The sequence below is a fragment of the Brassica napus genome, chromosome C8 (genome assembly GCF_020379485.1).
Source record: "Brassica napus cultivar Da-Ae chromosome C8, Da-Ae, whole genome shotgun sequence".
In the NCBI taxonomy this organism is placed as follows: Eukaryota; Viridiplantae; Streptophyta; class Magnoliopsida; order Brassicales; family Brassicaceae; genus Brassica; species Brassica napus.
In genome coordinates this window covers 15,226,167-15,239,549 of record NC_063451.1, presented here as the reverse complement: position 1 = coordinate 15,239,549, position 13,383 = coordinate 15,226,167, and the positions used below count along the sequence as shown (strand labels likewise).

Genomic DNA, 13,383 nt, shown 5'->3' with positions numbered 1-13,383 from the left:
TATATTGCGTATGGTGGGTCAATGACAAACGCAAAACCATTGTCCATCATTCCAAACCCTTTGTTAATCGGTCAATCATGTTGGTCGGATTGTGTTCGTAATATCTTACAAATTCTGATTTCCTGTGAAGACAATTAATCTTAGGATAACTGAGAAAACAATCTAGAAAAAGTTTAACTTCAAACAAATTACAGCAAAGAAATGGTATAGTGTTGTAATTACAAGACTGAATACTGAATAGTTCTATGTATTTAATTAATGAATAAGACATCCCTTATATAAGGGTTACAAGATAGAGATAAAATGAAAGAGTACAAATCATAATCCAACTAGATAGATTTATGATAACTATTAAATACATAAATGGAAAGATTACATATATAAGGAAAAAGAAATAGGGTTTCTTTTTTTCTAAATCTTGTGGCCGCCTCTCTCTCTCCTCTAAGGCATGCGGCCGCTTCTCTCTCCTCTCTCTAGGGTTTCGGCTATGTCTCTTTCTTCTAGGGTTTGGGCCGGTTATAGACATTCATCACTTGATTTATAACACTCCCCCTTGGATGCCATAACCATACAAGATTGTAATACGCTTCACGTTGCCTCATTAAAACCTTATCAGGAAAACCCAGTGGGACAAAACCATGATGAAGGAAAAAGAGTACAACACGTACTACTCCCCCTAATGTGAACCTCAGTGGAAGTTCTTTAGTCTACGCATCTGATGCGTGATCTTCCTGAACGTGCAGGTGGGAAGTAAACAAATCGGTCAAGTTATTACTGAACCGTAATTGGACCACTTCGACCTCTTCGGCCTTTTCTCATGTCCTTTGACATCGTGTGTCTTAGTAAAGTAGATGTGCTGAGCAATGCAGATTGCATTGTACTCAAAGATCACTGTCGGTTCTTTGCAAACTCATGTGTGCATGAGTCTTTGCAAATCGTGTGTATATGGACAATATACCGAGCATGGTTCCATGAATTAATAATCTCAGGTTGTAAACCTATGATCCGGTGTATCTTCTACATGGATGTGTACCAATATCTTGTCCATTGATCTTTCTCTATTATCATGTTGAGTCATAGATCTCAACCACATAAGCTCTCGAATACCTTGGCTATTATGATTGGTTATGGTAATAAAGTGCGGACTACCATCGACCATACTATATTCTGATCGATTCATGTTTTGAATTATAGACATTGTCTATATATGTCCGCAACTCGTTCCATGAGCGTCCAAGATCATTGCTGCAAGGATTTTACAGTCTTATCAAACTATGGCTATGCGGCCAAATACAATCGTGGACCTCGGTTATCAATCTCTCTTGCATTCGGTAATGCCATATATATCAGACATTGCAGTCATTTATCCATATCTTGATGGCGTCCCATGACCTCTCTGCCGTGGATCATATCACACATTGAATATACATTAGGTCATGGACTTCGATCACACATTCTTATGGACTGCAACCTATTGGTATCCGATCGAAAAGGATAGATTAAATGTCTCCTCTCAGCCTCACAGCAGCAGCAGACTGTTCTGCTATGCCGGATCCTTATCTAAGGGATCTGATGTTGGATTGGTCTATCCGGAGAACATGCTATCCGAGGTAGCAAGCTTAGGCAATCCGAATTACCTTTCTTTGGGCTGATCTTTCTTTTCCACTAGCCCGTACTACAATCTAGTCGGTCCATGCTAGTGTCACAGATCTGTTTAAACCTTTTAACCTCTCTTTAGGTTGGTTTAGTATAAACACAAGGAATTCAAATTTCTTTGTTATTTTACATATGGACTGAATTTGATCATTCTTATAGAACTCCTTTACTAGTATTACGTACTATATGCAGCTGCTTTGTTTCAGTCCATGAAGAGCTTAGGAACAATGCTTTCCTTTATCCAGTGATCCATATGCTGCTTACTACATCTTTATATGTCAATCTAATTTCTTTCTTATGACCAGACCTTTGTCAATTTCGAAATTGTGTAGCAGCATCCACCACATAGGAGTTTATCTCCTTATAATCTGTTCCATGGTCTCTGTGAGTATCCTTGTGTAACAAGCTATGATCGAATGCTGTTAGTAGGAAACATGAACACCTTTAGACCTCGTGATCATGTACCATATCTCACGGTTTCTTTTCTCTCACAAGACCCATCTATTTCACTGGTTTATATCAGATGGCGTTTCTGTATATATGTATGTGGCCAATACGCCTATCTTTCTCTATAGATACTTTAAACCCCACGTTTATCTTTTCAATCTAATCTTTATTCTTTATGAGTACTCTTTCGTGGGTTCTGATCCTCGTTTATATGTTTATGTTCAAGTGCTACTCTCTTATGTACAAATATATCTTTATGTGTCGACACTTATATATGGTTCCATTGTGTTCCAGACATGATCTAATCGATTTGAGATTTCATTATCCAGGACCTTTGTTACCTAGTAGCTTGGCGTCCCAAACTACATGGTTTGGTACCTTAGATGTTTAGCTGCGCAGCCTTTTCTCAATGTCTGGTCTGGTTTCCTTATGACCTCGGATTTGTATTCTATGCACCTTTCTCTTTTTCTTTCCAAGGTTCCTTATCTTATGGAACACTTTGGTCTATCTTGTACATACTCTGTAGCAACTTTACTGTGTCTCTTTCTAGGACATCAGATTTCGTTTGGTGCTAAGCTGGTTATGACTTAGTCATTCTTTTCTTTTCTTTTCGGGTCAGTGTCTGGCATCTCGATTAGCTAGCTATGTATAATCTTTTCTTTCTTTGGACGTCTATAATTCTAATCTGAGGATCTTTGCCAAGACAATGATGGTTGATACCATTCTGTTTCTTATCATTCTTTACTCTTTACCAGCTTATAGCTTTCTCTTTTTAATTTTGGATAGTCGGATTCATTGATCATACAATCCGTGTACCTGGCCACTTTCTGATCACCCATATTTGGCTCAAGGTCTCTTAGAAGTCGTGGGAGGAAGTCATACTTTTATCCAACATATATTCTCAATCCTCTTCTGAGGTTCCATCTTAGACGGCACATATGTCTGTAGTGGTTTATTCAAAGTCTCTTAAGATGGTGTATGTCTCCTTTATGACCCGTATTCAATCTGAGATGGTAATATCTATGCTCACTTATATGGCCTGATACATTTTTACTTTATATACATGTAAATCCATGATGTCCCTAAGCTTTAGGATGGATGTCCGATCCTTATAGGTAATGGACTGCACGGCCAAGCCGTTTATATCATGGTCATAGACCATGGTTCACGAATTTATTCACGAATTTGTAGTATTGATCATGTATCACGGGTTTATCCTCTCTCCCCCTCATAAACATACTATAATTTCGTGATGCTTAGGACAATAAAGCCTAATGAGTTTCCCTTTGTGTACATATTTCACAACGTGAGATCTTATGGGATCTCTTTGTGCCTTCTCAATATCAATCTTTGCATCAAGTTTAGACTAGGATGGCTAATCCGGTCTTGCCATAAAGTGTATAATTTTCGTGGGATATATCAGTATGATCACCACGGCTCTTGCCTCTTATCATACTGATCTGTAGCATAGTTTTGATCAGTAGATTACATAGGTATAGTCTTGACCACTTTCTTAAAGGGTCTTAGGCATTTTTTTTCTTTCTTAAATCTGAAAGAACTTGTTTCCTTTTGCCCATTGTTTCTATTTGGAAACCATATTAACTCAATGGGTCATACATTCTTGGGTGTATATAATGCCCTTTAGGCAATGCCTTAGCCATAGATTTCTTACTAGGCTACTATACCGTACCATAATGCCTTTTAGGCGATTTCTTTATCAATCATTCACATTATCAAGTAAGATCAGGCAAGATATAATAGTAATGAACTCAAATCAATTCTATTATTATATATAAAATTGTGAATGATAATTAGGTTTAAAGCAAAACACAAATCAAAGACTTAAAACACAATTAGCATGTCGAGATCTTTCTTTAGTCAATAGACATGCCGGCCACACCATCAGTTACATTGGACACGGCTGCCTTGGATTCATCCTAATCCATATCAGTCTTATTTGCTTCAGGATATCCCATCTCACTGCTTCTCTTTAGCAACTTATCATTCTCAATTACCGTTAGGCAAGAGATCATGTCATTATAGGTGGTGAAACCTCTTTCTATATAGATATGTTTTGACAACAGATTTCCTGGATGGAATGTGGAGTATGTCTTGAAGAGTAAATCCTCATCTGTTACCACTTCACCACATAGTCTCAGTTTGTAAACGACTCCGGACAAAGCGAAGTGATACTCGGCCACAGACTCAAAGTCTTGGAATCTGAGACTCATCCATTCATGTATGACCTTTGGTAATAATACCATTGCGTATCTGGACTTTAATTATGTCCAAAGGTCACGAGGATTCTCAATATATATAGATACTGATTTCTCAGATCCTCAGTGAGATGATGGCGCATAATTGTTATGGCTCTTAACTTTTCACTTCTAGTTGCATAATCACCCTGAATGATACTCCTTCCGAGTCCTCTTGATTTCAGGACAACTGAAGTGTTCATTGCCCATTCTAGATAATTTTCTCCAGAGGGATTTAGAATGGCATAATCCAAAGGCTCAAATCTCGGCATCTGAAACCATATTATCAATCAATTCATGATTTAGGATGCAACCAATTCAAAATAATCAGTGCATATGATTTCATAAGTCTCTCGACCAAAACACTTTACTACTCGATCATGGTGCGAAACAAGTCGAGAATGCTAGGTCTATATGTGATGCTTAGGCCACACGGCCATGTAATGTGATACAACGATCCTAGAGATCGGTTCATGAGATATGCAAGCAAGGTCACACAACCATTCAGATATGGTGTCTCTCTAGGCCACACGGCCAAGCTATGATGCATTAAGCCACACGGATTTCAATCACATGATACAAACAATGTGATCTATCAAGGGCACAATGCCGCGAGTATGAACAATGCATCGGAATGGTTAGGCCACACGGCCGTTCGGTATGGTTCATAGCAAAATCACACGGCCACAACAGAATATAATGCAAACAAGGATAATCAATTTAGATGCATTCAATCTTATCATTCAGTTGCATATCAATTAGGGTTTACCAATTTCAAGGTTGGTAATATGCGGCTAGATATTAGGGTTTCAGAATCAGAGTAATCTAGCAACCTAACTCTCATGCAATATGTAATCAATCCTAAACCTCAAATCAATCATTCAAATTTTAAGCAATATGAGATTTAAGGTTTCAAGGCCTTTAGGAATTTAAAACGAGATTTAAGGTTTTAAACATTTAAGTGGCTGATTTTATCAACATGAGGTTAAGGGTTTCAAGGCCTTAAGATTTTAGTTTCAAGATTCAATCAATCTATTAATCTTAAAACTCAGATCATCAATCATTCAATCAAGCAAGAACAATTTAAAATCGATTTCAAGCTTTAGGGTTTTAGGGTTTTCGATTCCAAGATTTAAAGTTTTCATAATTCAGATCAGAACAATCAATCAACATGTTCTAATGGAATCGATTTCAATCTAGTGATTATAAGATGATCAGTTTTAGGTTATACCAATTTTTAGGGTTTATCAAGAACATTGGATTTCCATAATAATGGATTAGGGTTTTAGGGTTTGATCATTATGTTCTTAGATTAATCGGTATACCTTTGTTTGTAGGGTTGAAACCAGACTACCAAAGAGAACGGATGAACCTCGAGCTGCACACGGATGGACGTGAGCTGGCTGTCGTCGGATGCGAGCTGAACGGGACGGGACGCGTCTGCTTCCTATCGGGTTCGCGAGCTACTTCCTATCGGGTTTGCAAGCGGCTGATCGGGATTGCGAGCTGGTTGATCGGGAACACGAGCTGGCTGTGATGCGAACGGAAGCTGAGGTCATCTAGGATCAGGAACACCTTAGGGATGGAGCTGATCGGTTGCTGACGAGCTGGAACGCGAGCTAGGACGAATTAGGGTTTGTCGGGATTAGGTTAAAGTCGCCGGATAGGTTAGGTTTAAGGGATTGGCGATTTTAGCTTAGATTGCAGAGAACAATCGTGTTGATAACGTGTTGTAATTAGAAGATTGAAGACTGAATAGTTCTGTGTATTTCATTAATGAATAAGACATCCCTTATATAAGGGTTACAAGATAGAGATAAAAGGAAAGAGTACAAATCCTAATCCAACTAGATTTAGGATAAGTACTAAATACATAAATGGAAAGATTACATATATAAGGAAAAATAAATAGGGTTTCATTTTCTCCAAAGCTTGTGGCCGCCTCTCTCTCTCCTCTAAGGTATGCGGTCGCCTCTCTCACCTCTCTCTAAAGTTTCGGCTATGTCTCTTTTTTCTAGGGTTTGGACCGGTTATGGACATTCATCCCTTGATTTATAACATACACTACTTTCTTTAAAACAAGCCAAATGTCTTTCCCCCTTAGAAAACAGATTAACTCACCTCTTTGCGTCTTCTAACATACCTTTGATGTTGAGACACATTTTATTAGGCCTCAGTCCAAATTGGTGATTTTTTTTATGACGAGGTTTCCAATGACAGTACTATTATCATATCCATTGTTTCAGCTTTTTTTTAAAGACCATTTTCAAACAGAGAAACAAATAAATCCATCTCACGCTTGTTCAAACACAAATCTCCACACCAGCAGCCTCATCCCTCCTCTCAAACAGTCTAGTTCCGGTCAATAGACACAGTCTCACAGCTAACCGGTTCCCCCCACCCAAAATCCGACTCGTATAACCCAAACCGGTTCGATGGTTAGGTGAAATCAGCTGCGTACAAGAACCAAACCGCGTACCCTCCACGCGTTTTCACCAAAACATGACCAAAGAACGTCGACAAGTGAAGAAGCTCGAGGTGAGACCGAGCCGACTCGTTTTTAGCTCGCTCCTTGAGTTTGTGACGTTCTCCCGAGTCAACTCGAGTGTGATCCGGACCATGTCTGGACTAATCTCCTCACTAGGAGGCAGCTTAAGCGATCTCAAACTGTTCTTGTTCTTTCGACACTACCTCCAAGATTCTTGCGTCAAGACCAGCGGGACGGGTACGATCTAGAAACGGAGTTATGTCCCCTATGGTTCCGTGTGTTACATAAGTGAGCCCTTGATTTTACAACACATAGACATTGATTTACCGTCCATTATTAGCAGAGTAACGAGCTGCTATCCCGATGGAGAAGCCTTGGTTCAGGAACAATGTAACTTGCAGAGAAAGAACAGAGAGCGAGCGAGGCGACCTGCGAGGGGGAGGTAGTGGCGGAGGAGGGTGGAGAGAGAGCGCTCTCGCTCTCGCTCTGGAGCTTGGGGAGGATTAGGGGGTTGGAAGGAGCTGCTTTCGTGGAGTTTGTTGCTGGGTTGACTCGGGAGGTTTTTGTTAAACTTTTATCGCCATTGATGAAGAAAGACTGACCTACCTTTCATAATTCATAGGCCACGAGAGATCTCTGTGTTGCAAAATATATATATATATATATATATATATATATATATATATATATATAACAAGTGGAGCAGAACATGATTCTGACATTAGACTCAAACAAGCTGTGTCCTATTAGCAAGTGGATGTGTTTGGTAAGTAAAAAGTACATCATCATTCTTGTTATTATCACACATATTTGTTACACTTGATTTTTCAGATATTGAACCTAACTAAGCATCAAACCAAATGAATATATGTTCAAGAAGAACACATGTTTCTTTTGTACTTTACTTTTATCAGACAAAACATATGCTTTCAGAAACAACAATACATTACAACAAAAGGACAAAGCGATTTCAATGGCCTTGCATGTCCAACATCTCATCAAGTTGTTTAATCCTCTCTAATCCTTCACTAATCAAATACCTGATCTTTTGCTTGTCCTTGCACTCACAGTTCTTCTCCATCTCTTGCCTAATACTCTGTTTTAATTCCCCTATAGGCATGAATGAACAAGCGAGCTTACTATCATCATCAAAGAGTTTCCAATGAATGAATACAAGAACACGAACCTCTAGCCTGAGGAGGAGCTCTGTGAGCTATCTTCAAAGCTTGCCTGTAAAGTTTAAGCACTCGAGCTCTGAGAATAAAGCTCTGCAAATCTAAGGCATTGACCATAACCGAAGAACCTCCCTGAGAAAATTAAAACAAAAACACTCATGTCATATGACTAAACTGGTCGGATTTGTCGTTGTTGACAGCATTAGAGGCTCATCATAACTATTTTTTTTTCTAAAACCATTAACATCAACAGCTTTAATAACATCTAGATCTAAATCCAAAGATCGTAACTTTGACATTTTGAAATTCGAAAAGCTCATGAAGGCAAGTAATCATAAGATGACTTCAAAACCCAGCAACAATGCGAATGAAAATGAAAACTGGTTACCTTTTAGAAGGCAGAGAAGCTCTTCTTCGGAGATTGATGAAAGAGAAGTAGCTCGACTGTTTGGTGAAGTGAGAGAACCTAACCCTTTTTTTTCTCTCTCTGGTATCATTTACCATCTCACCGGTTTATGTTATTTTATCCGGTTTATATTCAATGCAGACCGGATAGCAAACATGTTACGATTTGACCGATTAAACCACATACTGCTTGGATTAATCCGGGTATTGCTGGATTGATGAAATTGAATTCGACCGGGCTCTCACAGACCGGATAACTGAACTGAGGCAGTTCCGACAAAAATATTAATGTAAAAATGTTATGAACCAGATTGCGGATGGCTCACAACCAAGAGATTATGATTTATAATATTTTCATTTATCTATGACAGTGTAATCTCTTATATAAGGAACTTCCATGTTATGAATAAAGATAGACTTTTTCATTATTTTTATAACACGTTATCAGCATGAAACTCTAAATCACTAAGCTAATACCCAAATCGAAAAAACCCTAAAACTCTAACCCTAGCCGGCGATCCGACGAACCCTAAACCCCGATCGCGTATCTTGTTCCCGCATCTGTTACAGCTCGCGTCCGACGATCAAGGCATTCCCGATCAAGCAACAAAGGACGTCCGCGACCCGATAGAAGCGACTCGATCCATTCCAGCTCGCGTCCCATTCGTGTCCAGCTCGCGGCCCGTTCGTGTCTAGCTCGCGGTCCGTTCGTGTTCAGCTTGCGGCTCAACTCCTTTGGTGATCCGATTCAACAATCATCTAAGGTTAAAAGGTAATTCAAAACCAAAGAACCCATAATCGAACATGAATTGATTGATAAAGAATGAAACCCTAAAACCCTAATCTTTATGAATCAAAACCATAGGGTAATAGATCAAAAATCTCAATTGAGTAAATCGAAGCTCTAAAAGTTCGATACCCCAAACCCTAAATCATGTTCCTACATGATTAAAAACCCAAATCGGTTATTACAAGTTAAAATCCGATAAACCCTAACCATATATCTATAAAACCTAAATAATATAAGTATCAGAATTAATTATACTATAATTATCAAATCGCATATTAAAACCCTAATCGAATATTTTGAAATCAAAACTGTTTTCGGTTTTGATCATTGAGGTTTTAAATCTGATTGAATCTGATGCTATGTTGCTAGAATTGTTTCACCGTTAAATTGATAGATTTATTTTCTCATCCTGCTTGGTTAATTGTTCATCAGATTTAAAATTGTTAAACCGACCAGCCTGTTAAAACATTAATTGAATCCGATAGGTTGCTAGCTTGCTTTGCTTATATAATCCGATAGGTTGATAGATTGAATGAGGTTTACTTGTTTAAAATCCGAATGATCTGATTGCATGATTCTTGAGGTTTAATATCATCTGCTAGGACTGATAGTTTTGTAATCTGATCTGTTTTAAATAGAAACTCTAAATAATCCGTATGATAGGTTATATTGATCTGATTTGGATGTCTTTGAGAATTGAGAATCCGTATGCTAGGTTGATAGATTCATGATAAAATCTAATGTCTTGAGGTTTAAGATTGTATGCTAAGTTCGATTAAATTGATTGATCTGATTATATGTTTTTGAGGTTTGATAAATTCGAATACTAGATAAATTATTTACACATGGTTTATGCTAAATACCAATCAGCCTTGAAACTGATTCATTGAAATTCATGCTTGAAATCTATATTCTAGTATTGCTAAAATCAGTCTTGAAACTGATTCATTGAAATTCATGCTTGAAATCTATATTCTAGTATTGCTAAAATCAGCCTAGAAACTGATTGAGTGATTAATAAATCTTTTTACTAGTCTTGCTAAAATCCATTGATTGTTAAACCCTAATTGCATGATTAATTGAATCCATTTTTGCTAGTCTTGATAAACCATAATATTATGAGCACATAGAAATAGTATTGCTGAGACTTGCTAGAAATTGACTGATTGATTAAATGCCTTTAAGATTGATAGTCTCATTGTCCTCATAAGATTGAAATCCGAATTGATTATTTTTAAGAGTAAGTCCGCATGAAAATTATACCTAAATATTGAGTGATGTATGATTTGAGATGTCGAAAATCAACCTAGATTTTGATGCCCTAAATCTCTCTGGAGATAATTATTTACGGTGGGCATTGGATACAAAGATTATCCTAAAGTCAAAAAGACTTGGTGAATGAATCACAAAAGGCGATAATGCCAAATGAGAAAGATTGATACATGGCAATATTAATTATTAGCCATCATCTTATTAAGAGTCTCAAAGATCAGTATCTGACTATAGAGAATCCTCAAGACCTTTGGACAAAGTTAAAAAATCAAGATATGATCACCAAAGAACGGTGTTATTACCAAAGGTCCTATTTGATTGGAGGAATCCTAGAATCCAGAACTATAAGTTCATGGATGAGTCTATTGCTAGCTGGGCAAAAAAAATAGATTACTGATGAGAAACAGTGAATTGAGACCTCCTGAATTAACCCCATTACCTGATACCAATAAGGCCGCAGAAGAAAAAAAAAAGGTAACCACATCCAGAATGATAGACCACATGGTCATAGCCGTGGAGGGTGGAAAGGACGTGGCCATGGCCACTATAACACATTTGGCCTTGGGAATCACTATTGCAGAGGCCGTGGGTATCAATCCAATTTGAGCCATGGTCAAGGCAGTGGCCGTGGTATATCCTTTAAACCACAAAGCTCGACCAAATCAGTGTGCCATAGATGTGGAATGGGGAACCATTGGGCTAAGATATGAAGGACTTCCAAACATTTTTGTGACCTCTATCAAAGAGAGTCTGAAAGGGAAGAATCCTGAAACCCACTTGGTCTATAAAGATGGTGAAAATAATTTCGAACATGATCAAGATAATCTTATGGAATATGAGACTTATGATTGCCTAAAAGAATCAAGTTGATAATCTGATTTCGACATCAAACTTGTGTGATTGCTTTGCTTGTATGCTTTCTCTGATTTTTATCTCCTTGAATTTATTTTTATTACATTGTCTTCTTAGATTAAATGAATGAATGATTTTTCTATATGAGTACACTGAAAAATGTCAATATAAGTACTAAATTAGGTATCGCCAGTCTGAAAGAAGACTATGGCTAGGCTAATATATTATTGCCTAAGGGTATGCATCTAGAAATCAGTGATGCCTTATATTCACCCAACCCTAAGAGCAAGAGTAGCCTATTGAATTTTAAAGATATAAGAATGAATGGTTTCCATATTGAAACAATAGGCGAAGGAAACAAAGAGTTCCTTCAGATATATATATATAAAATCGCTCAAGGCCATAATAAGTCCTAAAGACTATAACTGCATTCTCTACTGACCTAGACTATGCATAGATCAGTATGATAGAGGCTAAAAGCCTGCGAAAATATACAATTTATGGCACGACTGGATTGGCCATCCTGGTCCAGACATGATGCAAAAATTGATATTCAAAAGGCACACATTAAAAGATATGAAGAGTTATCCCAAAGAATCTCATGTGTGTAGCATGTACACAAGGGAAACTCATTAGGCCATCACCAGTAAAACGGCTACGAGCTCCTTTTTCATAAATAAAGACTATATGTCTAGATAATACTGGTGAATACATGTCCCAAGCGTTTAAATGATTATGGTATGTCCATCGGGGTAAGTGTGGACAATTCTGTGATACATGTCCATACCAAGAACGGCTTGCCCGAAATCTTTTAAAGCGCAAATAGCTGATTGATATACCATAACTTATGAGGTCAAAACTCCCATTCACAGCTTGGACCACACGAAATTTGCATGCACCTAAGTTAATACGCATCAAGCCATTTAGTGAGCATAGATATCCCCTATCACAGTTATTAACGGGTCAAGAGCCAGACATACCCCATCATAAAATATTTGGATGTGCTGTCTATGTACTAATTGCTCCACCACAGAGAACTAAGATGGGACCTCAAAAGGAGGATATGGATATATGTTGGATATGATTCTCCCACAATAATAAAGTACCTTGAGCCAACTATGGGTGATTATATTTGAGGCTAGGTACACGGATTATTTTAAGACCAGAAGGAGAAAAATAATAAAGCTGGTAAAAGAATGGTAAAAGAAATAGAATGGATTCAGCCATCAATGTCTTGGCAAGATCCTCGGACTAAAGAATGTGAAATAGACGTCCAAAGATTATACATTTACAAAGCTAGCTAATCAAATGCTAGACACATTTGCTGACCCGAAAAATAATGACTAAGTCATATATAAACCAGCTTGTAAAGCACCAACGAATTTGATGTCCAAGAAGAGACACAGTCAAGTTGCTACAGAGTCTAGACAATGTATGAAACATGGTAGACTAAATAGGTTCCAAAAGATAAGAATCCTCGGAAACAAAAGAAAGGTGTAGAGAATGATAATCAAAATCTAAATCCGTGGTTACTAAGGAAACCATCCCAGACATGGAGATAAGGCCGGCCGTCTCTAAGGTACAGGTATCAAACAATGTAGCTTGGGATGCCAAGCTGCAAAGTATTAAAGGTCCTAATAATAATGAATCTCAATCGATTATATCATGTCTGGAACATAATGGAACCAATAAGGAATGTCGACATAAGATGATTTATTTGCATACAAGGTAGCACTTGAATTTATGAATATAAGTAAGGATCATGAACCCACGTCAATATAAGAGTACGCACTCGTAGAACAGATTTGATTGAATGGAAACGTGGGGTTAAATAGTTTAAGGAAGAAAGACGTATTTGGCCATATGATTAAGACGCCATATGATTTTAAAACCAGTGGATATAAAAGGGTCTTGTGAGGAATAGAAATCGTGAGATATAAAGCTGATGTTGCACAAGGAATCTCACAAAGACCAGTAATAGATTATGAGGAGACATACTCCCATGTGGTGGATGCAACTACTTTTAAATTTCTCATAAGTGTG

General features: G+C 37.7%; 1 protein-coding gene across 1 annotated transcript; it reads right to left on the bottom strand.

The window, feature by feature from the left end:
* Positions 1-7,606: 7,606 nt before the first annotated feature.
* On the bottom strand, positions 7,607-8,558 carry LOC106379733. The gene is made up of 4 exons (XM_013819615.3): positions 8,410-8,558; positions 8,033-8,153; positions 7,816-7,956; positions 7,607-7,774 (listed from the first exon to the last, which is right to left on the bottom strand). The coding sequence occupies exons 2-3, from the start codon at positions 8,136-8,138 to the stop codon at positions 7,817-7,819; spliced, it is 246 nt and encodes an 81-aa protein (XP_013675069.1). The 5' UTR covers positions 8,139-8,153; positions 8,410-8,558; the 3' UTR covers positions 7,607-7,774; position 7,816.
* Positions 8,559-13,383: the final 4,825 nt, after the last annotated feature.